The 24,510-nt window shown below is 40.9% G+C and overlaps 1 protein-coding gene across 1 annotated transcript in view; it reads right to left on the reverse strand.

Annotated features, from left to right (window-relative positions):
• The window catches only part of LOC137040660 (NLR family CARD domain-containing protein 3-like), a 91,995-nt gene extending 87,423 nt beyond the window's left edge, over positions 1 to 4,572 (reverse strand). The window contains exons 1-3 of the mRNA XM_067416449.1: positions 4,477 to 4,572; positions 3,986 to 4,181; positions 2,057 to 3,890 (exon numbers count right to left, since the gene is read on the reverse strand). Of these exons, the coding sequence (XP_067272550.1) occupies positions 2,057 to 3,890; positions 3,986 to 4,019 (1,868 nt within the window). The 5' untranslated portion in view covers positions 4,020 to 4,181; positions 4,477 to 4,572. The remainder of the gene's footprint in view (positions 1 to 2,056; positions 3,891 to 3,985; positions 4,182 to 4,476) is intronic.
• Between the last annotated feature and the right edge of the window lie 19,938 nt (positions 4,573 to 24,510).

The raw sequence follows: 24,510 nt of genomic DNA on the forward strand, positions 1-24,510 counted from the left end.
TATACAAAAATAAAAAGTTTTGGGCGACCCCCACCGGAGCTACTCAGTGTGGTGGTGCGTTTGTCATGTTTACCGGCCCAGCCCAATACCAAAGTACCTGCATTATTGACAACAATCAGAAGTAAATATAAAATGCTGTGTAATTGCTGTAGGTTGCAGATCCCAGGCTTATAATGTATTAAAATAATTGGTTAGCAAGTTACTGAAATAATATTAACCAGGTTAGGTAGCTGATTACCAGTTGACATTAGCCCTATTTGCACGGGGCTAGTATTATCTGGGGACCTCTGGTGATTTGTAATAATTGCAGAGAATGTCGGTGATCTTAAGCGAATCGGCCATGTCTGTAATTTGTAAAGTAAAAATTCCCCCGCAAATTACCTACCATATTTCGCTGAACACTGAGGTCCTGTGATAATAGTAGTCCCGTGCGAATTGACATCTCTGTGATTTGGCCAGGATTAGGCAGATTGTATATAATTTATGCAAGGTTTTTATTTCCTGTGCGCATTTCTATCTTTATCTTTCACAAAGAATGGAGGCTGCATTCATAATACGCACCGTTATGAATTCCTGTGTGGTCGTACGGATTACTTTTACTTTAGAATAAGTACCAATTTGGGAGCAAACTATCTGAATGGTGTGTTTAATATTAATATCAATACTATTTTTAATGAAAAACAGAACAACAGAACAGTACAATGACAAGCTGGCTTAAATGAGAATGAGAGAGTGTGAATGGGTGAATGTGAGGCAAGATGTAAAGCGCTTTGGATGGCCATGGGTCTGTTAAAAGTGCTATATAAATGCAGTCCATTTACCATTTACCATAAATGGGTGCTTTTACTAGCCTAGAAATCTAGACGCACCCTAGCGGCAGCAAATGTAATCTGCCCGCGAGTGTCAATACCCTTCTGAGCTGTATTCCCCTAACTCTTGCCGGGCCAATCACATCGTGTATAGAGTCGGTGGGCGGGGCCATAATGACGATGGCCGAGTTGCATTTGCGTGCTTCTAGTAAACACAGAAACTGCCGAACGATGGTCTTTCGAATCAGCTCTGACCGCGACTCTGGAAGACTTGGTGTTAAGCTTTTCTCTGACTCTAAGAAAAGGACAAAGAGCGGCACTGAAGTCATTCTTAAAAAGGGAAGATGTGTTCGGAGTTTAGCCGACCGGATACGGCGAATGTTTAATCTATCAACGAGCTCTGCTTCATCTTCGTTTCTCTGGTTGGTGTAGCGCTATCCTATCGCGTGCAGAGGGAGTTTGAAAGACAACCGTTTATCCGCCCCTCGGATTGAGCTGTCTATGGTGAGTTCCAGACCAAACATCTTGATGTGGGTCTGGCTTGTCAGGCTACGCTTTTACAGCTTTGAAACCGAATCTTCCGCCGTATATTTTCAGCTTCTCACTCGTGATAAATGAAATCTGACTCCTACTGTCTGTGCTCAGTTCAGTTTTTAACTGTAGCGTCTGTTCTCTAACTGGATTAAATCATTTTTATTACTATAAAACAATCAAAACGATATCGATACATATGACTGTTTGAGTTCATACAGCTATATCTATAATGAAAAAACATTTACAAATCTTGAAGTCACATCCAGGAGAAAAGTCAGTAAATTCGAGTAAATTCACAGGCTTTGTTTATCCCATGTGAATGTGCCACGCAAAACTCAGATGTGGGAGTAATTTCTAAATCACAGAGGTCTCTAGATAATACTAATCCATTGTGAACAGTGCTATTTTCTCCAAACACTTGACCAGTTAATACAATTAGCTAACTGCAGCAAGGGCCAACACAAGACTAAACTTCTCTAATCTTTCAAAATACTTCTCTAATGTTTCAAAACGTAGCATCCCTGAATATAGCACGTTCTTCTACTTATGTTTATTGCTTCAAGGAGAAGGAAACTCTTTGTTCTAAGCTAAAGGATAGCACAAGACAAATATTAAAAAAATGAAACCATCAATTTTCCTGGTTTTTCCAGGACATGTGGGAACCCTGAAAAAAAAAACACAACTAAAAATGACTTAGTTTGACTTTGACTTACAGTGCAACTTTGGAGGTTTTGATGACTGCTGATAGTCTAATGAGACACTCGTCTGATTTCTTGAATTTCTGAAGCTCAAACTCCTCCATCTCTTCCTCTGATGTCAACAACACGAAGACCAAAGCAGACCACTGGGCAGGTGAAAGGTCAGCAGATGAGAGACTTCCTTTGCTAAGGTGGGTCTGAATCTCTTTCACCAGAGTTTGATCATTCAGTTCATTCAGACAGTAGAACAGATTGATGGATCTCTCTGGAGACAGATTAGCTTCAAGTTTCTGCTTGATGTAATGAACAATTTCCTTCTTGCTCTGGTCATTTCCATCTTGCTGTGTCAACAGACCTCGTAAGAGTCGCCGATTGGACTGGAGCGACAGACCGAGGAGGAAGCGAAGGAAAAGATCCAGGTGTCCATTTTCACTCTCGAGTGCCTTGTCCACCGCAGCCTTGAGCAAATCAATCATGGCTTCATTTTTGTTTTCCTGTTCTGTAGATTCTTGAACAAACACACTTTTCTCTTTGACGTCGAGAAACAAATGTGCATAAAGGGCTGCAATAAACTCTTGAATGCTCAAGTGAACAAAGCAGTACATGGTGCCAAGAACGATCCCTGTTTCCTCCTTAAAGATCTGCGTACACATGCCTGAATACACTGATGCCTTGTAGACGTCAATACCACAGGCTTCCAGGTCTGATTCGTAGAAGATCAGGTTGTTTCTTTCCAGCTCTTGAAATGCCAGCTTTCCCAGTGATAGGATGGCGTCTTTATCCCAGGACACATCTGGTGTGTATTCTCCATCATATTTCCGGCGGCTCTGCTGGATCTGAAAGCGGAGAAAGTGTGTGTACATTTGTGTCAGAGTCCTGGGAGTGTTGTCAGTATCCGATTCCTGCAGTGTTTCAGAGATCTCATCAGACTGATTATTTTTTTTTAGATCATTATTTCTTTTCTCCTCCAGAATGTTTTGGAGAACAGTGGCTGAAATCCAGCAGAAGACTGGGATGTGGCACATGATAAAGAGACTCTTTGATTGTTTAACATGATCAATGATTTCATTGGCTATTTTCTCATCAGTGAATCTTTTACTGAAGTACTCCTCCTTTTGTTCATCATTGAATCCTCGTATCTCTGTCAGCCGGTCGATACACTCAGGAGGAATCTTACTGGCCGCTGCTGGTCTGGTGGTGATCCAGATGAGAGCAGAAGGAAGCAGATTTCCCTTGATGAGGTTTGTCAGGAGAACATCCAGAGAGGCTGGGGACGATACATCACACAACGTCTCATTACAGTCAAACTTCAGAGGAAGACGACATTCATCCAATCCATCAAGGATGAACAGGACTTTAAAATCATTCTTTCTTGTAAGGTTTAGTCCTTTTGTCTCTGGGAAAAACTGAGTTAGATGGTCCATCAAACTTTGTTTTTCATTCTCCTTTAAGTTCATCTCTCTGAATGGAAGAGGAAATATGAATCTGATATCTTGATTTTCTTTTCCATCAGCCCAATCCAGAACAAACTTTTGCACAGAGACGGATTTTCCAATGCCAGCGACTCCTTTTGTCAGTACAGTTCTGATCTCTTTGTTTTGTTCAGATGCTTTGAACAAGTTTGTGCATTCAACTGGAATCTCTTGTGATTCATGACGCCTGGAAGCAACTTCAATCTGCCTGACCTCATGTTCAGTATTGACCGGTTCACTGCCACCCTGAGTGATATAGAGATCTGTGTAGATGTTATTCAGAAGTGTGGAGTCGCCTTGCTTCGCAATTCCTTCAAACACACTTTGATACTTCTTCTTTAGGCCACACTTTAGCTGATGAATGAAGAGCAGCTCATCTAAACACAGGAACAGAAAAAAAGATAGTTTTAGTTTTGATTTTCTCTCCTACATTTATAAGTGTCAATCTGACAGATGTCGATGAGTCTCTTACCTTCTAGAGCATCAGCAGCTTTATTTTCCTTCATCTCTCTCAGGTAATGTAGTGTGAGATCAAGAGCTGCTTCTTTGATACTGCATCTGTTCTCATTAAAGTCCTTCACGAAGGATTCTGTGTTCTCTTTCTGCAATATCTTCTTAAACTTTCCCAGCTCATTCTTCAGAAACTTGATTATTTTGCTCTCAAGATCCTACAAAGAAAGAAAAAAGACAGAACAACAATTTAAATCAAACTGTACATCCACATTTCCTGAAAACCATTTATTCAATCATTTAAAATATCAGTTAAAAAGACAAACATGATAATGGTGTCATTTTTGACAAATATAATGATTTTTAAAATATATTATTTACCTTTAATAAATATAATAAATATATTATTACCTTTTATTGCATTCTTTAAAAGTTAAAAATGAAATTGTCGAGATGAATTAGAAATTAAATTAATGAAAATGTAAAAAATGAAATGGAAAAAAGTTTTCTTACCTGGAAGATCCACTGGAGATTGTCTGTGAAATTCCTGTCGTTCCTGTGAGTGTGTACGCTTGAGTCTAATGTCTCATATTGAAGCCTGTTAGCAAATAAAATAAAATAAAATACTGAATGTTCAGGCAAAATATTACAGAAATCTCTTGTAAACATTTTTTAGCAAAAAGAAAACAAAAGCTGATTAGCTGTAACTAGCATGTTAGCAATAACATTAGCTGCAATAAGCATTATTCACTTATAAAGTTTCCAAAACAGTCCACATGTGACCAAAAATAAGAAACACATGAAATACCTTTTGGCAGATGATGGTGTTTCCTCACTAAAGTTCGGCAGGCCACCATCTTTTGACCAGTCACTCTTCACAGACACAGAGCTGGACACACCTGAGCCTGATCTTACACTAATGACACAAAGAACAGAGAAGAGGAAAACACTTTACTACAGGTCTCATTTTAAAAGGTTTAAATGTTGCAGCTGTGCATTTGTCCTTCATGTATTTTGATAAATTAACATTTTAATGTTTGAATGCATGATCTACTTTCCATGGTGACTTTATGCCTCCTAGTGGTTACCTGTGTAACTATATTACTGGAAAGAAACGCCAGACCAAGTTCAATAAAGGTTACCAGACGTTGTGTTTTTTTATTTACTAGTAGAAAAGCTTGAATTTAAACTAGGGATGCACGATACCATTTTTTCTGAACCGATCCGATATTAAAAATTCTGAGTATCGGCCGATACCGATAATAATCCGATACCATTTACATTTACATTTACATTTAATCATTTAGCAGACGCTTTTATCCAAAGCGACTTACGAAAAAGGGGAGAGTAATAGAAGCAACGGAACAGACAAGGCCAAAAACCTGTAAGAGCTGTAAGAAATCTCAATTAATTAGCACAATACACAATTTTTTTTTTTTTTTTTAAAAAGACAGACATCTACAACAAAAACTCACGTCCGCACAGTGCCGAACACTGGATTTTGATAGCTAAGATAGCTACAACCCATTAGGACTAAGGCTGTTGCCCCAGCTGTTGTCGTTAATGCAGATTCAGTGGCCCAATGGGTTGGTTTTGTATTCTAGCTAAACGCGCAGCAATAGCCATCTACAACAAAAACTCACGTACGCAATATACAGAACACTGGATTCTGATAGTTATGATTACTATGTAACATACCCGCCTGAAGGCGCAAATCCGGATGAGAGACGTAGATATGATCCCGGAGTGTACGCTTTTGGTCGTTGCTGTGGTGATCAGTAAGTGCTATTCTGTATTGGTCAAGTGCAAATGGAAAAGATGTGTCTTAAGATGTTTTTTAAGAATGGCTACAGACTCGGCAGCACGAATTGAGATCGGCAGGTCATTCCACCAGGTAGGAACGGTCCAGGAAAATGTCCGTGAGAGCGATTTCATGCCTCTTTGGGATGGAACCACGAGGCGCCGCTCGTTCGCAGAACGCAAGCTTCTGGAGGGTGTGTAAGTCTGAGCAAGTGAATTTAGGTATATTGGTGCCGAGCCAGAGGTTGTTTTGTAGGCGATAACTAGTGCCTTGAATTTGATGCGAGCAGCCATTGGCAACCAGTGCAGTTTGATGAAGAGAGGCGTAACATGCGCTCTTTTCGGCTCATTAAAGACCACTCTCGCCGCTGCATTCTGGATCAGCTGCAAGGGTTTGATAGTGCATGCTGGAAGCCCAGCCAGAAGAGCATTACAATAATCCAGTCTGGAGAGAACAAGAGCTTGAACCAGGAGTTGTGCAGCCTGTTCTGATAGGAAGGGTCTAATCTTTCTAATGTTGTATAAAGCAAATCTGCAGGACCGGGCTGTTGCAGTAATGTGGTCAGTGAAGTTTAACTGGTCATCAATCACAACTCCAAGGTTTCTTGCTGTCCTTGATGGAGTTATGGTCGATGAACCAAGCTGAATGGAGAAATTTTGATGAAGTGCTGGGTTGGTTGAGAAAACAAGTAATTCTGTCTTTGCAAGATTGAGTTTAAGATGATGCTCTTTCATCCAGTCAGAAATGTCTGTCAGACAGGCAGCGATACGAACACTGACTGTAGGATCATCTGGTTGAAATGAGAAGTAGAGTTGAGTGTCATCCGCATAGCAGTGATAGGAGAAGCCGTGTTTCTGAATGACAGAACCTAATGATGACATGTAGATGGAGAAGAGAAGTGGTCCAAGGACTGAGCCCTGGGGAACCCCAGTAGCTAGATTATAAGACTTAGACACTTCACCTCTCCATGACACCCTGTAGGACCTACCAGAGAGGTAAGACCTGAACCACTGGAGAGCAGATCCTGAGATCCCCGTCCTCTTAAGTGTTGACAGGAGGATCTGGTGGTTAACTGTGTCAAAAGCAGCAGACAGATCCAGCAGAATGAGCACTGAGGATTTGGAAGCTGCTTTTGCCAGTCTCAGTGCCTCAGTTACCGAGAGCAAGGCCGTCTCAGTCGAATGGCCGCTTTTGAAGCCGGATTGGTTGTTGTCTAGGAGGTTGTCCCTTTCAAGAAACATAGAGAGTTGATTGAACACAACTCGCTCAAGGGTCTTTGCAATGAAAGGCAGAAGGGATACCGGTCGGTAGTTTTCTAAAAGTGCTGGATTCAGAGAGGGTTTCTTAAGCAGTGGGGTTACCCGAGCCTGCTTAAATGCTGTGGGAAAGGTTCCCGTGTGAAGAGAAGTGTTGACAATGTGAGTGAGTGCAGGAGTGATTGAAGAAGAAATAGCCTGAAGGAGGTGAGTGGGAATAGGATCAAGTGGACAGGTAGTAGGGTGATTGGAAAGGATGAGTTTAGAAATATCTGCCTCGGAGAGTGGAGGGAAGGATGGAAGCGTGTTCGTGTTAGTTGTTGAGATGTGCGTGTCAGTTAGTGATGAGGAGAACTGTTTGCTAATGAGAGCTGTTTTGTTGGTGAAAAATGATGCAAAGTCATCAGCTGTAAGAGTTGATGAAGGAGGGGGAGGAGGTGGACAAAGGAGAGAGGAGAATGTTTTAAAGAGTGTGCGAGGGTCAGAGCAATTGTTGATTTTGTTGTGGTAGTATGTTGTTTTAGCAGTGGAGACATTTGTAGAGAAAGAAGAGAGAAGAGACTGATAAAAGGCAAGGTCAGTATTGTTTTTAGATTTATGCCATTTCCTCTCTGCCGCCCTGAGTCCAGAGCGATGTTCACGGAGAACTTCAGACAGCCAGGGGGCAGATGGGGTGGGGCGGGCTGGTCTGGATGAAAGGGGGCAAAAACTGTCTAAGGAGGATGTTAGAGTGGAGCAAAGAGTGTCAGTAGCACTGTTATTGTCCAGTGCTGAGAACTGAGCAGGTGGAGGGAGTGAAGATGAAACCATAGTGGATAGGCGAGAGGGAGAGAGTGAGCGTAGATTACGCCGAAAGGTAATCTGTGTAGGAGTATGTTTTGTATCAGGAGTCAGTATGAGGTTAAGAGTGATGAGAAAGTGGTCTGAGGTGTGTAATGGAGTAACTAAAGTGTTGTCTGTGGAGCAGTTGCGTGTGTAGACCAGATCTAATTGGTTACCTGATCTGTGAGTAGCCGTAGTAGATACTAATTTAAGGTCAAATGAAGTCAGTAGAGTGCTGAAGTCTGCAGCTAGGTGTTTATCAAGATGGATGTTGAAGTCACCAAGCAGAATCAGAGGAGTGCCATCCTCAGGGAAGCTAGAAAGTAACACATCCAACTCCTCCACAAAGTTACCGAGGTGACCTGGAGGACGATAGACCACTACCACATGGATTTTAACAGGGTGAGTAATAGTGATTGAGTGCGATTCAAATGAATTGGCCGGTAGAGACGGTAATGGATCAAATTTCCAATCATTTGAGATAAGCAAACCAGTACCCCCACCCCTCCCAATAGGCCGAGGAGTGTGTGAAAAAGTATAATTGCTTGAGAGTGCTGCAGGAGTGGCAGTGTCCTCTGGTTTGATCCAGGTCTCAGTTAGGGCCATGAGGCTAAGCTGAGAATGAGTCCCAATAGATGAAATAAAGTCTGCTTTGTTTACAGCCGACTGGCAATTCCAGAGACCAATTGGAATAAAGAGTAAAGTAGCAGAGGATGTTAGGATATAGCGCAAATTATTAGGATTACGGCGTCTCGTGCGTACGGAGCGTGATTTACGAGTGCTAGTAGTTTTAGTTGAGATTTGAAAGCACATGGTGAAAAGGCCAGATAGGAATTAGAGCCGAACACAAATAATGAAAAGGAAGATGATACTCAAGTGCCTTGCCGGGGTCCTTGCTCGCGAGGAGTTGCACAGGGAAGAGTTGAAGTCTTTACACTCGTCGGTCTTCACACAAGGAGGGCTTCACACTGCCGCGGACTATCACGCTATTTATACTCACTTGAGTATCGTTATTGAAAGCAGCTGGGAACGCCCCCAACAAACTCGCTTCCCAACGTGGCAATGACCAAACAAATGCTAACTCAACAAATGCTAACTCCCACACACACCCAGAGAATATACCAAAACTAATAATACACACCTCAGCACTACACAGACACACTTATCCAACAACAAATGAACAAACAATCAAATGAGAAAAGTTACAAACACTAACAGAGTAGTTGTCTATCAGTCAATTGAATTGCTTCTCTCTAGCCAAAATGTTTCAAACACACAAGGCTTTTAATACCTCGCTGGCCACGCCCCCAACAAACTCGCTTCCAATGTGGCAATGACCAAACAAATGCTAACTCAACAAATGCTAACTCCCACACACACCCAGAGAATATACCAAAACTAATAATACACACCTCAGCACTACACAGACACACTTATCCAACAACAAATGAACAAACAATCAAATGAGAAAAGTTACAAACACTTACAGAGTAGTTGTCTATCAGTCAATTGAATTGCTTCTCTCTAGCCAAAATGTTTCAAACACACAAGGCTTTTAATACCTCGCTGGCCACGCCCCCAACAAACTCGCTTCCAACGTGGCAATGACCAAACAAATGCTAACTCAACAAATGCTAACTCCCACACACACCCAGAGAATATACCAAAACTAATAATACACACCTCAGCACTACACAGACACACTTATCCAACAACAAATGAACAAACAATCAAATGGGAAAAGTTACAAACACTTACAGAGTAGTTGTCTATCAGTCAATTGAATTGCTTCTCTCTCTGCACTATACCAGTGCAGTTTTGTTTAAAACTTTCGCTTTATTATTAGTGAAACCATACTTATGCAATAATAAAGCATGAAGACTAGATATGTATCAAAGTTCATAGATGTTTATCATAGAACTTGTTCATGTCTCTTAAGCCTAAGCTTAAAAATTCAGAATAAACAGGGATTTCTCTAATTCTAATAAATAAAGGTAGTATTACTTGTTTAATTCAGAACATGGCACAGTTTGTATGAAAAACTGGTAATGTGAAAGCTGTCATGCGGGCACATCCTGATTCTGCCGAGTTAGACGAGTTCCTGGGTCAACAAGGGAGGTGCTTAAGGTAAAATGGATCAACCAATCAGATTACTCATGTCACATCATCTGCCAGCTTGCGCGCCACTTTTTGAATTTATCCCTTTGACATCGCCTTCATTGATGTAAGAGCATTTTATTTACTCTGTATGCATTATTAATTTCAATTTCATGATGGATTAATTTGCAAGGTGAACATTTGCTAAACTGCTCAAATAAGGTGCAAATCACGGAACCCCTCTCCCATCGGTCAGGCGCTCGGATCCGGTCACTCTGTGGTGTTTCCCCCGCGATCGCGCATCGGATCCGGTCACTCTCTGTGGTGTTTCCCCCGCGATCGCGCATCGGATCCGGTCACTCTGTGGTGTTTCCCCCGCGATCGCGCATCCGATCCGGTCACTCTGTGGTGTTTCCCCCGCGATCGCGCATCCGATCCGGTCACTCTCTGTGGTGTTTCCCCCGCGATCGCGCATCGGATCCGGTCACTCTGTGTGGTGTTTCCCCCGCGATCGCGCATCCGATCCGGTCACTCTGTGGTGTTTCCCCCGCGATCGCGCATCCGATCCGGTCACTCTCTGTGGTGTTTCCCCCGCGATCGCGCATCGGATCCGGTCACTCTGTGTGGTGTTTCCCCCGCGATCGCGCATCCGATCCGGTCACTCTGTGGTGTTTCCCCCGCGATCGCGCATCCGATCCGGTCACTCTCTGTGGTGTTTCCCCCGCGATCGCGTATCGGATCCGGTCACTCTGTGGTGTTTCCCCCGCGATCGCGCATCCGATCCGGTCACTCTCTGTGGTGTTTCCCCCGCGATCGCGCATCCGATCCGGTCACTCTGTGGTGTTTCCCCCGCGATCGCGCATCCGATCCGGTCACTCTGTGGTGTTTACCCCGCGATCGCGCATTGGATCTTTTCCGATTATTTATATCACCTTTTTTATGTATTCGTTTAACAGACCTTATACTGACCCTTTTGCAAAAGAGAAGCTTAACACTTTCGCGGATGGATTATTATTATATTAATAATAATAGCCTAATAATAGTAATGAATATATATATCGTGTGGACCCAGGGACATCATATTCTTATGTTGATCCAGGGACTTCATTCATTATAGCTCATCTAATATAAGACAAACATTAATTAATCACTGTATTTAAATAATAATAATAATAATAATAATAAATATAGCTGCAAGCAGCAATTGTCGGGGCCAAGCGAAATGAAGACCCTAAGACATGCCAGCATAGGTAGCTAGGAGTATAAGACCAACTGCAACAATGAACAATTGAAGACCTATTAAGTTGATTTTAGGAAAAAAAAAAAGCAGTACAATTTTTAATACAGTAAATAATAATGATTTAATGGTTAATCTTTTTCGACCAATAGGTGGCACTGTTATGAAACTGATGTGGTGTAGTCAGACTGAGGTGGCAATGACCCATGCAAAGTTTGGTGTCAATATGTCAAAGCATTGCAGAGATACAGCCTCAAGAGTCATTTTTTGCATCATAGCTCAACTGCGTTGTTGTGGTGTATGACAAATGGTTTGTCTATCAACACGAAATCCATAACTATTTGTTGTCATGGTCTGAAGATGATACGATTCAATTTTGGTGAAAATTGGACAAACGGTGTAGGATGAGTTTGAAAAAGTAGGTTTTTAACCAATAACAAGATAGAGGGTAGAGAGGTTTTCCAAATATGGACAAAATTGGCGTCCATGTTCTCGGCAGGAGCCAATGAATGAATTATGACCAGTCTCATTGCAATAGGCTAATTTAATCAAAAGTTATTAGCATTTTTGTGCACTTTATTACAACTTTTGACCACAAGGTGGCGTTGCCCGAAACTTTTTGAGTACCTTCAGGGCATGGAGCAGAAGACATACTTAGTTTTGTAATGATACACTAATGCATTCGTTAAGTGTAACATTAGCATTTTAAACCATAATACTGCATTGAAGTCAATGGGAATTTAATGTTTTGTTTTATTATAGCGCCACCAAGAGGCACAATCCCACCATTTTTTTATTTGTCCTCAGAATGAGCCCATACATACATGTGTCGAGTTTGGGGAAAATATCCCATTTTGTTTTTGAGTTATAAACAGTTGTATGAAAAAACAATTAAAAAATGACTGACACTTGACTTTGATTGGATTTTACTACCCCTTACTATCAATATTTTGAGATTTGGGCATTAGTGAACAGCTATCGACCTATGTTTCCAAACTTCTGGCGCTGGTTTCGTCTCGATCGGACTAGCGGTTTTGAAGATATCAGCTAATGTTTTTAAAGCACTAAATTACAATGCTGTGCAAACCATACGCCGAAATCTGGCAAGTCTGGTATCATTGGACTCGGCAAGGATTCAGGAGACAAAAATGTCACTCCCATCAAAATATGTCAACCACAGCCAAAGTTATAAGCATTTGAGGAAAAAAAAAAATCCACTAGGTGGCGCTGTTTCAGAACTTCTCAGGCTACTTCAGGGCATTGTGCTGATGACCCATACCAAGTTTCGTAACAATCCCTTCATGCGTTCATAAAATACAGCATTTTAGCACATAAATCAAAATGTCCGACAGCCAAAAAGGCAGACCTAGTAAACTTGGATATCAGTTGACTCGACATGACTCCCCGTATCTAAGGAGATACATTTTATGATTTTTGGATAAATGGTTTAGAAGTTATAAGCCAAAATAGCCCTTTTTTGTATCTCCGGACCAGTAGGGTGCACTACGCCGAAACGCTGCATGTTGCCTCAGGTCATGCTTGTGATAACATGTACCAAGTTTGGTTTGAATACGATAAAGCGTTGCAGAGATATGGCCTTTGGTGTGCTTTTTCAACCTCTACGTAAAATTTGTTCGCACATGTATCGTAAACGATTTGAAGAATCAACTTGAATTCCATAACTTTTTGTCACCATGGTCTGAAGATGATCTGGTTCAATTTTCGTGCAAATCAGACAAACCGTCTAGGACGAGTTCGAAAAAGTAGTTTTTTTGGAAAATTAAAAATGGCGGGTAATTTTTATGACGCAAAACGACGTCATAGGGTGCAATCGAATCGGCTTGAGCCAAGGAGTCAGAGAAAATTTGGATTTTGTTTCTAGCCCTTTTAGTTCAAGAGTTATTAGCATAAACATGAGCGCAACTTTGGACAGTTGGTGGCGCTAGAGGGATTTAGTTAGAGACTCAAAATTTGATATATTGACAGTTGTGACTGTCCTTTATATGTGTGCCAGATTTCATCATGTTCCCGCGAGCGGTTCTATGGGCTGCCATTGACTTGTGAGCGGAAGAAGAATAATAATAATAAATATAGCTGCAAGCAGCAATTGTCGGGGCCAAGCGAAATGAAGACCCTAAGACATGCCAGCATAGACAGCTAGGAGTATAAGACCAACTGCAACAATGAGCCATTAACGACTTAAGTTGATTTTGGGCAAAAAAAGCAGTACAATTTTAAATACATTCAATAATAATGATTTAATGGTTTATCATTTTCGACCAAAAGGTGGCACTGTTACGAAACTGATGTGGTGTAATCAAACTAAGGTGGAAATGACACATGCAAAGTTTGGTGTCAATATGTCAAAGCATTGCAGAGATACAGCCTCAAGAGTCATTTTTGCATCATAGCTCAAATTTGTTGCAGTGGTATATGACAACTGTTTTGTCTATCAACACGAAATCCATAATTATTTGTTCACATGGTCTGGAGACGATACGATTTAATTTTGGTGAAAATCGGACAAACGGTCTAGGACGAGTTTGAAAAAGTATGTTTTTAACCAATAACAAGATAGAGGGCAGAGAGCTTTGCCAAATATGGACAAAATTGGTATCTATGTTCTCGGCAGGAGCCAATGAATGTCACCAGTCTCATTACAATAGGCTAATTTAATCAAAAGTTATTAGCATTTTGCACACCTTATTACAACTTTTGACCACAAGGTGGCGCTGACGGAAAACTTTTTGAGTACCTTCAGGGCATGGAGCAGAAGACACATACTGAGTTTTGTAATGATACACTAATGCATTTGTTAAGTGTAACATTAGCATTTTATTCCCTAATACTGCATTGAAGTCAATGGGAATTTCATGTTTTGTTCTATTATAGCCCCACCAAGAGGCACAATGGCACCATTTTTTTACTTCGTCCTCAGAATGAGCCCATACATATACGCGTCAAGTTTGGTGAAAATATCTCATTTTGTTTTGGAGTTATAAACATTTACATGAAAAAACACGTAAAAAATGACTGACACCTGACTTTGATTGGATTTTACTACCCCTTACTATCAATATTTTGAGATTTGGGCATTACCATATAGCTCTCGACCTATGTTTCCGAACTTCTGAGGCTGGTTTCGTCTCGATCGGACTAGCGGTTTTGAAGATATCAGCTAATGTTTTTTAAGCACTAAATTAAAACGCTGCGCGAACCATTCGCCGAAACCTGGCAAGTCTGGTATCATTGGACTCGGCAAGGATTCAGGAGACAAAAAAAGTTACTCACATCCAAATATGTCAACCACAGCCAAAGTTATAAGCATTTGGGGGAAAAAATTCTCCACTAGGTGGCGCTGTTTCGAAACTTCTCAGGCTACTTCAGGGCATTGTGCTGATGACCCATACCAAGTTTCCTAACAATCCGTTCATGCGTTCATAAAATACAGCATTTTAGCACATAAATCAAAATGGCCGACACCCAAAAAGGCAGACCTAGTAAACTTGGATATCAGTTGACTCGACATGACTCCCCGTATCTAAGGAGATACATTTTATGATTTTTGGATAAACGGTTTAGAAGTTATAAGCCAAAATAGCCCTTTTTTGTATCTCTGGACCAGTAGGGTGCACTGTGCCGAAACGCTGCATGTTGCCTCAAGTCATGCTTGTGATGACATGTACCAAGTTTGGTTTGAATACGATAAAGCGTTGCAGAGATATGGCCTTTGGTGTGCTTTTGCAACCTCTACGTAAAATTTGTTCGCACATGTATCGTAAACGATTTGAAGAATCAACTTGAATTCCATAACTTTTTGTCACCATGGTCTGAAGATGATCTGGATCAATTTTCGTGCAAATCAGACAAACCGTCTAGGACGAGTTCGAAAAAGTAGTTTTTTTGGAAAATTAAAAATGGCGGGTAATTTTTATGACGCAAAACGACGTCATAGGGTGCAAACGAATCGGCTTGAGCCAAGGAGTCAGAGGAAATGTGGATTTTGTTTCTAGCCCTTTTAGTTCAGGAGTTATTAGCATAAACATGAGTGCAACTTTGGACTGTTGGTGGCGCTAGAGGGATTGAGTTAGAAACTCAAAATTTGCTATATTGACAGTTGTGACTGTCCTTTATATGTGTGCCAGATTTCATCATGTTCCCGCGAGCGGTTCTATGGGCTGCCATTGACTTGTGAGCGGAAGAATAATAATAATAATAAATATAGCTGCAAGCAGCCATTATCGGGGCCAAGCGCAAAGAAGAAGACAAGACATGCCAGCATGGCTGGAAGTCTCAAGCCAACTGCAACAATGAGCCATTAAGGACCTATTAAGTTGATTTTAGGCAAAATAGCAGTCAAATTTTAAATACAGTCAATAATAATGGTTTAATGGTTTATCACTTTCGACCAATAGGTATCACTGTTACGAAACTGATGTGGTTTAGTCAGATTGAGATGACAATGACACATGCAAAGTTTGGTGTCAATATGTCAAAGCATTGCAGAGATACAGCCTCAAGAGTAATTTTTGCATCATGGCTCAACTCTGTTGCAGTGGTATATGAAAACTGTTTTGTCTATCAATCCGAAATCCATAAGTATTTGTCAGCATGGTCTGAAGACGATACGGATCAATTTTGGTGAAAATCGGACAAACGGTCTAGGATGAGTTTGAAAAAGTAGATTTTTAACAAATAACAAGATGGAGCACAGATATGTTTGCAAAATATGGCAAAATTGGTATCTATCTTCTCGGCATGAGCCAATGAATGTATTATGACCAGTCTCATTACAATAGGCTAATTTAATCAAAAGTTATTAGCATTTTTGTACATTTTATTACAACTTTTGACCACAAGGTGGCGCTGCCCCGAAACTTTTTGAATATCTTCGGGACATAGAGCGGAAGACACATACCGAGTTTTGTAATGATACACTAGTGCATTCTTAAATTATAGCATTAGCATTTTAAACCGTAATACTGCATTGAAGTCAATGGGAATTTCATGTTTTGTTTTATTATAGCGCCACCAAGAGGCACAATCCCACCAATTTTTTTATGTGTCCTCGTAGTGAGCCCATACATATGTGTGTCAAGTTTGGTGAAAATATTTCATTTTGTTTTGGAGTTATAGACATTTATATGAAAAAACACGTAAAAAATGACTGACACCTGACTTTGATTGGATTTTACTACCCCTTACTATCAATATTTTGAGATTTGGGCATTAGCGTATACCTATCGACCTATGTTTCCGAACTTCTGAGGCTGGTTTCGTCTCGATCGGACTAGCGGTTTCGAAGATATCAGCAAATGTTTTTTAAGCACTAAATTACAACTCTGCGCAAACCATATGCCGAAACCTGGCAAGTCTGGTATCGTTGGAGTCGGCAAGGATTCAGGAGACCAAAAAACACACTCCCATCAAAATATGTCAACCACACCCAAAGTTATAAGCGTTTGAAAAAAAAAATTCTCCACTAGGTGGCGCTGTTTCGAAACTTCTCAGGCTACTTCAGGGCATCGTGGTGATGACCCATACCAAGTTTCATAACAATCTGTTCATGCGTTCATAAAATACAGCATTTTTGCACATAATTCAAAATGGCCGACATCCAAAATGGCCGACATGGTAAAATTGGATATCAGTCGACTCGGCATGACGCCCTGAATCTAATGAGACCAATTTTATGATTTTTGGATAAACGGTTCAGAAGTTATAAGCCAAAATAGGCATTTTTCGTATCTCCGGACAGGTAGGTGGCGCTGCGCCGAAACGCTGCATGTTGCTTCAAGTCATGCTTGTGATGACATGTACCAAGGTTGGTTTGAATACGATAAAGCGTTGCGGAGATATAGCCTTTAGTGTGTTTTTGCAACCTCCACGTAAAATTTGTTTGTGCGTTTATTGAAAACGATTGGACGAATCAACTTGAATTCCATAACTTTTTGTCAACATGCTCTGAAGATGATCTGTTTCAATTTTCGTGAAAATCGGAGCAACGGCCTAGGAGGAGTTCGAAAAAGTAGGTTTTTCAGAAAATTCAAAATGGCGGGAAAATTTGCATACCGGAAAATGACATCATAGGGTGAAATGGAATCGGCTTGAGCCAAGGAATCCGATGAAAAAAGAATTTTGTTTCTAGCCCTTAGGGGTCAAAAGTTATAAGCATAAATATGAGTGAAACTTTGGACAGGTGGTGGCGCTAGAGGGATTGAGTTAGAGGCACCAAATTTGCTATAGTGACAGCTCAGACTGGCCTCTATGAGTGTGCCAAATTTCACAACTTTTTACCATATGGTTCTATGGGCTGCCAGAGACTCCTATGGCGGAAGAAGAAGAAGAAGAAGAAGAAGAAGAAGAAGAAGAAGAAGCAGAATAATAATAATAGGAACACTAACGATTTCAATAGGTGCCTCCGCACCTTCGGTGCTTGGCCCCTAAATATAGCTGCAAGCAGCAATTGTCGGGGCCAAGCGAAATGAAGACCCTAAGACATGCCAGCATAGCTAGCTAGGAGTATAAGACCAACTGCAACAATTAGCCATTAAAGACCTATTAAGTTGATTTTAGGCAAAAAAGCAGTACAATTTTAAATACAGTGAATAATAATGATTTAATGGTTTATCATTTTCGACCAAAAGGTGGCACTGTTACGAAACTAATGTGGTGTAGTCAAACTGAGGTGGAAATGACACATGCAAAGTTTGGTGTCAATATGTCAAAGCATTGCAGAGATACAGCCTCAAGAGTCTTATTTGCATCATAGCTCAACTCTGTTGCAGTGGTATATGAAAACTGTTTTGTCTATCAACACAAAATCCATAATTATTTGTTCACATGGTCTGGAGAGGATACGATTCAATTTTGGTGAAAATTGGACAAACGGTCTAGGACGAGTTTGAAAAAGTATGTTTTTAACCAATAACAAGATAGAGGGCAGAGAGGTTTGCCAAATATGGACAATATTGGTATCTATGTTCTCAGCAGGAGCCATTGAATGTGACCAGTCTCATTACAATAGGCTAATTTAATCAAAAGTTATTAGCATTTTGTACACCTTATTACAACTTTTGACCACAAGGTGGCGCTGCACAAAATTTTTTTGAGTACCTTCAGGGCATGGAGCAGAAGACACATAACGAGTTTTGTAATGATACACTAATGCATTCGTTAAGTGTAACATTAGCATTTTATACCCAAATACTCCATTAAAGTCAATGGGAATTTCATGTTTTGTTCTATTATAGCCCCACCAAGAGGCACAGTGCCACCATTTTTTTAATTTGTCCTCAGTATGAGCCCATACATATACGTGTCGAGTTTGGTGAAAATATCTCATTTTGTTTTGGAGTTACAAACATTTACATGAAAAAACACGTAAAAAATGACTGACAGCTGACTTTGATGGGATTTTACTACCCCTTACTATCAATATTTTGAGATTTGGGCATTAGTGTTTAACTATCGACCTATGTTTCCGAACTTCTGAGGCTGGTTTCGTCTCGATCGGACTAGCGGTTTTGAATATCAGCTAATGTTTTTTAAGCACTAAATTACAATGCTGCGCAAACTATATGCCGAAACCTGGCAAGTCTGGCATCATTGGACTCGACAAAAAAAGTTACTCCCATCCAAATATGTCAACCACACCCAAAGTTATAAGCATTTGGGAAAAAAAATTCTCCACTAGGTGGCGCTGTTTCGAAACTTCTCAGGCTACTTCAGGGCATTGTGCTTATGACCCAAACCAAGTTTCGTAACAATATGTTCATGGGTTCATAAAATACAGCATTTTAGCACAAATCAAAATGGCCGACAGCCAAAAAGGCAGACCTAGTAAACTTGGATATCAGTTGACTCGACATGACTCCCCGTATCTAAGGAGATACATTTTATGATTTTTGGATAAATGGTTTAGAAGTTATAAGCCAAAATAGCCCTTTTTTGTATCTCCGGACCAGTAGGGTGCACTGCGCCGAAACGCTGCATGTTGCCTCAGGTCATGCTTGTGATAACATGTACCAAGTTTGGTTTGAATACGATAAAGCGTTGCAGAGATATGGCCTTTGGTGTGCTTTTGCAACCTCTACGTAAAATTTGTTCGCACATTTATCGTAAACGATTTGAAGAATCAACTTGAATTCCATAACTTTTTGTCACCATGGTCTGAAGATGATCTGGTTCAATTTTCGTGCAAATCAGACAAACCGTCTAGGACGAGTTCGAAAAAGTAGTTTTTTTGGAAAATTAAAAATGGCGGGTAATTTTTATGACGCAAAACGACGTCATAGGGTTCAATCGAATCGGCTTGAGCCAAGGAGTCAGAGAAAATTTGGATTTTGTTTCTAGCCCTTTTAGTTCAAGAGTTATTAGCATAAACATGAGCGCAACTTTGGACTGTTGGTGGCGCTAGAGGGATTGAGTTAGAGACTCACAATTTGATATATTGACAGTTGTGACTGTCCTTTATATGTGTGCCAGATTTCATCATGTTCCCGCGAGCGGTTCTATGGGCTGCCATTGACTTGTGAGCGGAAGAAGAATAATAATAATAAATATAGCTGCAAGCAGCCATTATCGGGGCCAAGCGCAAAGAAGAAGACAAGACATGCCAGCATGGCTGGAAGTCTCAAGCCAACTGCAACAATGAGCCATTAAGGACCTATTAAGTTGATTTTAGGCAAAATAGCAGTTAAATTTTAAATACAGTCAATAATAATGGTTTAATGGTTTATCACTTTCGACCAATAGGTGTCACTGTTACGAAACTGATGTGGTTTAGTCAGATTGAGATGACAATGACACATGCAAAGTTTGGTGTCAATATGTCAAAGCATTGCAGAGATACAGCCTCAAGAGTAATTTTTGCATCATGGCTCAACTCTGTTGCAGTGGTATATGAAAACTGTTTTGTCTATCAATCCGAAATCCATAACTATTTGTCAGCATGGTCTGAAGACGATACGGATCAATTTTGGTGAAAATCGGACAAACGGTCTAGGATGAGTTTGAAAAAGTAGATTTTTAACAAATAACAAGATGTAGCACAGATATGTTTGCAAAATATGGCAAAATTGGTATCTATCTTCTCGGCATGAGCCAATGAATGTATTATGACCAGTCTCATTACAATAGGCTAATTTAATCAAAAGTTATTAGCATTTTTGTACATTTTATTACAACTTTTGACCACAAGGTGGCGCTGCCCCGAAACTTTTTGAATATCTTCGGGACATAGAGCGGAAGACACATACCGAGTTTTGTAATGATACACTAGTGCATTCTTAAATTATAGCATTAGCATTTTAAACCGTAATACTGCATTGAAGTCAATGGGAATTTCATGTTTTGTTTTATTATAGCGCCACCAAGAGGCACAATCCCACCAATTTTTTTATGTGTCCTCGTAGTGAGCCCATACATATGTGTGTCAAGTTTGGTGAAAATATTTCATTTTGTTTTGGAGTTATAGACATTTATATGAAAAAACACGTAAAAAATGACTGACACCTGACTTTGATTGGATTTTACTACCCCTTACTATCAATATTTTGAGATTTGGGCATTAGCGTATAGCTATCGACCTATGTTTCCGAACTTCTGAGGCTGGTTTCGTCTCGATCGGACTAGCGGTTTCGAAGATATCAGCAAATGTTTTTTAAGCACTAAATTACAACTCTGCGCAAACCATATGCCGAAACCTGGCAAGTCTGGTATCGTTGGAGTCGGCAAGGATTCAGGAGACCAAAAAACACACTCCCATCAAAATATGTCAACCACACCCAAAGTTATAAGCGTTTGAAAAAAAAAATTCTCCACTAGGTGGCGCTGTTTCGAAACTTCTCAGGCTACTTCAGGGCATCGTGGTGATGACCCATACCAAGTTTCATAACAATCTGTTCATGCGTTCATAAAATACAGCATTTTTGCACATAATTCAAAATGGCCGACATCCAAAATGGCCGACATGGTAAAATTGGATATCAGTCGACTCGGCATGACGCCCTGAATCTAATGAGACCAATTTTATGATTTTTGGATAAACGGTTCAGAAGTTATAAGCCAAAATAGGCATTTTTCGTATCTCCGGACAGGTAGGTGGCGCTGCGCCGAAACGCTGCATGTTGCTTCAAGTCATGCTTGTGATGACATGTACCAAGGTTGGTTTGAATACGATAAAGCGTTGCGGAGATATAGCCTTTAGTGTGTTTTTGCAACCTCCACGTAAAATTTGTTTGTGCGTTTATTGAAAACGATTGGACGAATCAACTTGAATTCCATAACTTTTTGTCAACATGCTCTGAAGATGATCTGTTTCAATTTTCGTGAAAATCGGAGCAACGGCCTAGGAGGAGTTCGAAAAAGTAGGTTTTTCAGAAAATTCAAAATGGCGGGAAAATTTGCATACCGGAAAATGACATCATAGGGTGAAATCGAATCGGCTTGAGCCAAGGAATCCGATGAAAAAAGAATTTTGTTTCTAGCCCTTAGGGGTCAAAAGTTATAAGCATAAATATGAGTGAAACTTTGGACAGGTGGTGGCGCTAGAGGGATTGAGTTAGAGGCACCAAATTTGCTATAGTGACAGCTCAGACTGGCCTCTATGAGTGTGCCAAATTTCACAACTTTTTACCATACGGTTCTATGGGCTGCCAGAGACTCCTATGGCGGAAGAAGAAGAAGAAGAAGAAGAAGAAGAAGAAGAAGAAGAAGAAGAAGAAGAAGAAGAAGAAGCAGAATAATAATAATAGGAACACTAACGATTTCAATAGGTGCCTCCGCACCTTCGGTGCTTGGCCCCTAATAATATGCTGCTGCCTATCTGGATGATATCGTGATTTACAGTCACGGTTGGCAGCGGCATATGCAGCATGTCAGGGCGGTTTTGAGGTCGCTGAGGGGAGCGGGGCTCACGGCCAACCCAAAGAAGTGTGCGATTGGGCGGGTGGAAGTAAGGTATCTGGGCTTCCACTTGGGTCATGGACAGGTGCGTCCCCAAATTGATAAGACCGCAGCAATTGCAACCTGTCCGAGACCCAAGACCAAAAAGGAGGTTAGGCAGTTCTTGGGGCTGGCGGGATATTATAGACGGTTCATACCAAATTATTCGGACCTCACCAGCCCTTTGACTGACCTTACTAGAAAGGGGCTACCAGATACGGTCCAGTGGACGGAGCCGTGTCAACAGGCTTTTACCCAAGTGAAGGCTGCTCTATGTGGCGGGCCGCTCTTACACTCCCCTGACTTTTCTCTCCCTTTCTTGTTGCAGACTGACGCGGCGGACAGGGGGCTGGGCGCAGTCCTGGCCCAGGAGGTGGAGGGGGGAGAGCGGCCGGTGCTGTACATTAGCCGTAAGCTCTCCAAGAGGGAAGCTAAGTACAGCACCATAGAGAAGGAGTGTCTGGCCATCAGGTGGGCCGTTCTCACCCTCCGCTACTACCTCCTGGGGCGAGAGTTCACTCTCTGTTCCGATTACGCTCCTCTCCAATGGCTTCACCGCATGAAGGATACCAACGCGCGGATCACCCGTTGGTATCTAGCTCTTCAGCCGTTTAAATCTGGGCTGCAGGCCGGACGGCTCCCCGGCCTGAGTCGGGTGGTGGGGGTATGTGGCAAGGGGGGCGTGGTTCAGCGAGGTCTGCAGCGGGAGAGAGAGCTGCGGGACGAGCGGTAAGTGAGTGGGTTGGACGCAGATTAATAACACCTGTCTCTTGTTCCAGTAATGAGCGCGGAGAGGGTATAAAACCTCGGTGGAACCGGAGACCAGGGAGAGAGAGAGAGAGATCGGACGGTTGATGCGAAACCCCAGAGACTGAGTAACCGGAAGCCGGAAGTGCCGACCCGGAAGTGATCGAGTGTCTATGAGAATCCACACCGCAGTGTGTGTTGTTGAAGTTTTGAGTTATAATAAAGAAGCATCAACCGTCCAGCCGACCCCCGTGTCCTCTTCCTTCCTCCTACTATCGAACTTTGTTACAGGGACGTAATGACGTGCCATAATCGATCTATGTTCTATCACATGTAAAACGGAAACATGAACGGAGTACTCTAAAAGCAACTCATGTAAACACCTTAATCAGAATATTGTCGTATTTAGAATAAGGTCAATAATTAGATTACTGCTGTCCATGTAAACGTAGTCACTGTGAGTTACTATTTTAGTCATTTTCCTTAGTAAAAACCGATAGCTTATCAAAATTCTCAGCCCGAGTCCGGCTGGAGCCCGTGTTTTTTATTTATTTATTTATTTATTTAATTTTTTTACATTGTTGCAGCCATTAAAATAGTTCAGTTTTGTTTTTAATGTCAAAGTAGTTATTTTTTGTTTCGTTTTTTTATTAACCTAATTTAGAAAAATGTTCAGAGCAATTTTTTGTTTGTTAAATTAAAGTTTATATAGGAAAGACAATTCAAAAGTTGGATTGAGAGACTAGGCTATTAAACATGCGGTTAACTCACTGGGTCATCACAAAAAAAAATAAAACTTTAATTTAACAAACAAAAAATTGCTCTAAACATTTTTCTAAATGAACTTAATAAAGAAACGAAACGAAATATAACTACTCTGACATTAACAACAAAGTAGGCAAGTTATTATACCACCAAAAAGGCATTTTTGACGAGCTGAGGCAGGCTGATAGATTAGCCTACTGCTCGCAACGGCGCTCAAAAAAACGAAACGGGCTACACAATCTAAAGAAGAAAAAAAGTACATGCAGGTTGTCTTTTAGCCTACCTTACACTTCAGCAAAATTAATATAAACCCGATCTTCAATTCCCACGGTATATGCTCATTTAACAGAGTTCACATCAAAGCAAAAGATTCCAGCATTTTATTCAGCAGCCCATTTCAAATTCAAAGATCGCAATATAAGAGAGAGCGACCTAAGCACTGGTAAGATCATTTAGTCTCATTAATTTATATTGAAGATGATTGTGTTTTTTGTGACTTATTTTAAAGTTTCATTTACGGCCATATGCGTTGGCTTGCTTTACTCATTTGCAGCGATGTTGCAGTAGCACCATCATATCTATCTGACTACAACATAACGCGCTCTCACACATTTATTTTTTAATTATTTGCCAGGAGTAAAATTTACACATGTGGTTTAAACAACCAGATACATTTACATCTGTCCGGTTTAGTTTGAAATGCTTTCATGCACCTTCTGAATTGGTTTGTTTGAGTGATCGGAATTAAATACGTCTCGAAAGACTCTCGGAAGGCATCTAGGCCTACTCCTGGTCATTTCGCAATCAGATAGACCTGGTAAGAGAAAACGAATGAAGGAACCAGTTGTAAAAAGGCCATAACTCTAGCAGCTGCA

Source organism: Pseudorasbora parva, chromosome 14 (genome assembly GCF_024679245.1).
Source record: "Pseudorasbora parva isolate DD20220531a chromosome 14, ASM2467924v1, whole genome shotgun sequence".
NCBI lineage: Eukaryota > Metazoa > Chordata > Actinopteri > Cypriniformes > Gobionidae > Pseudorasbora > Pseudorasbora parva.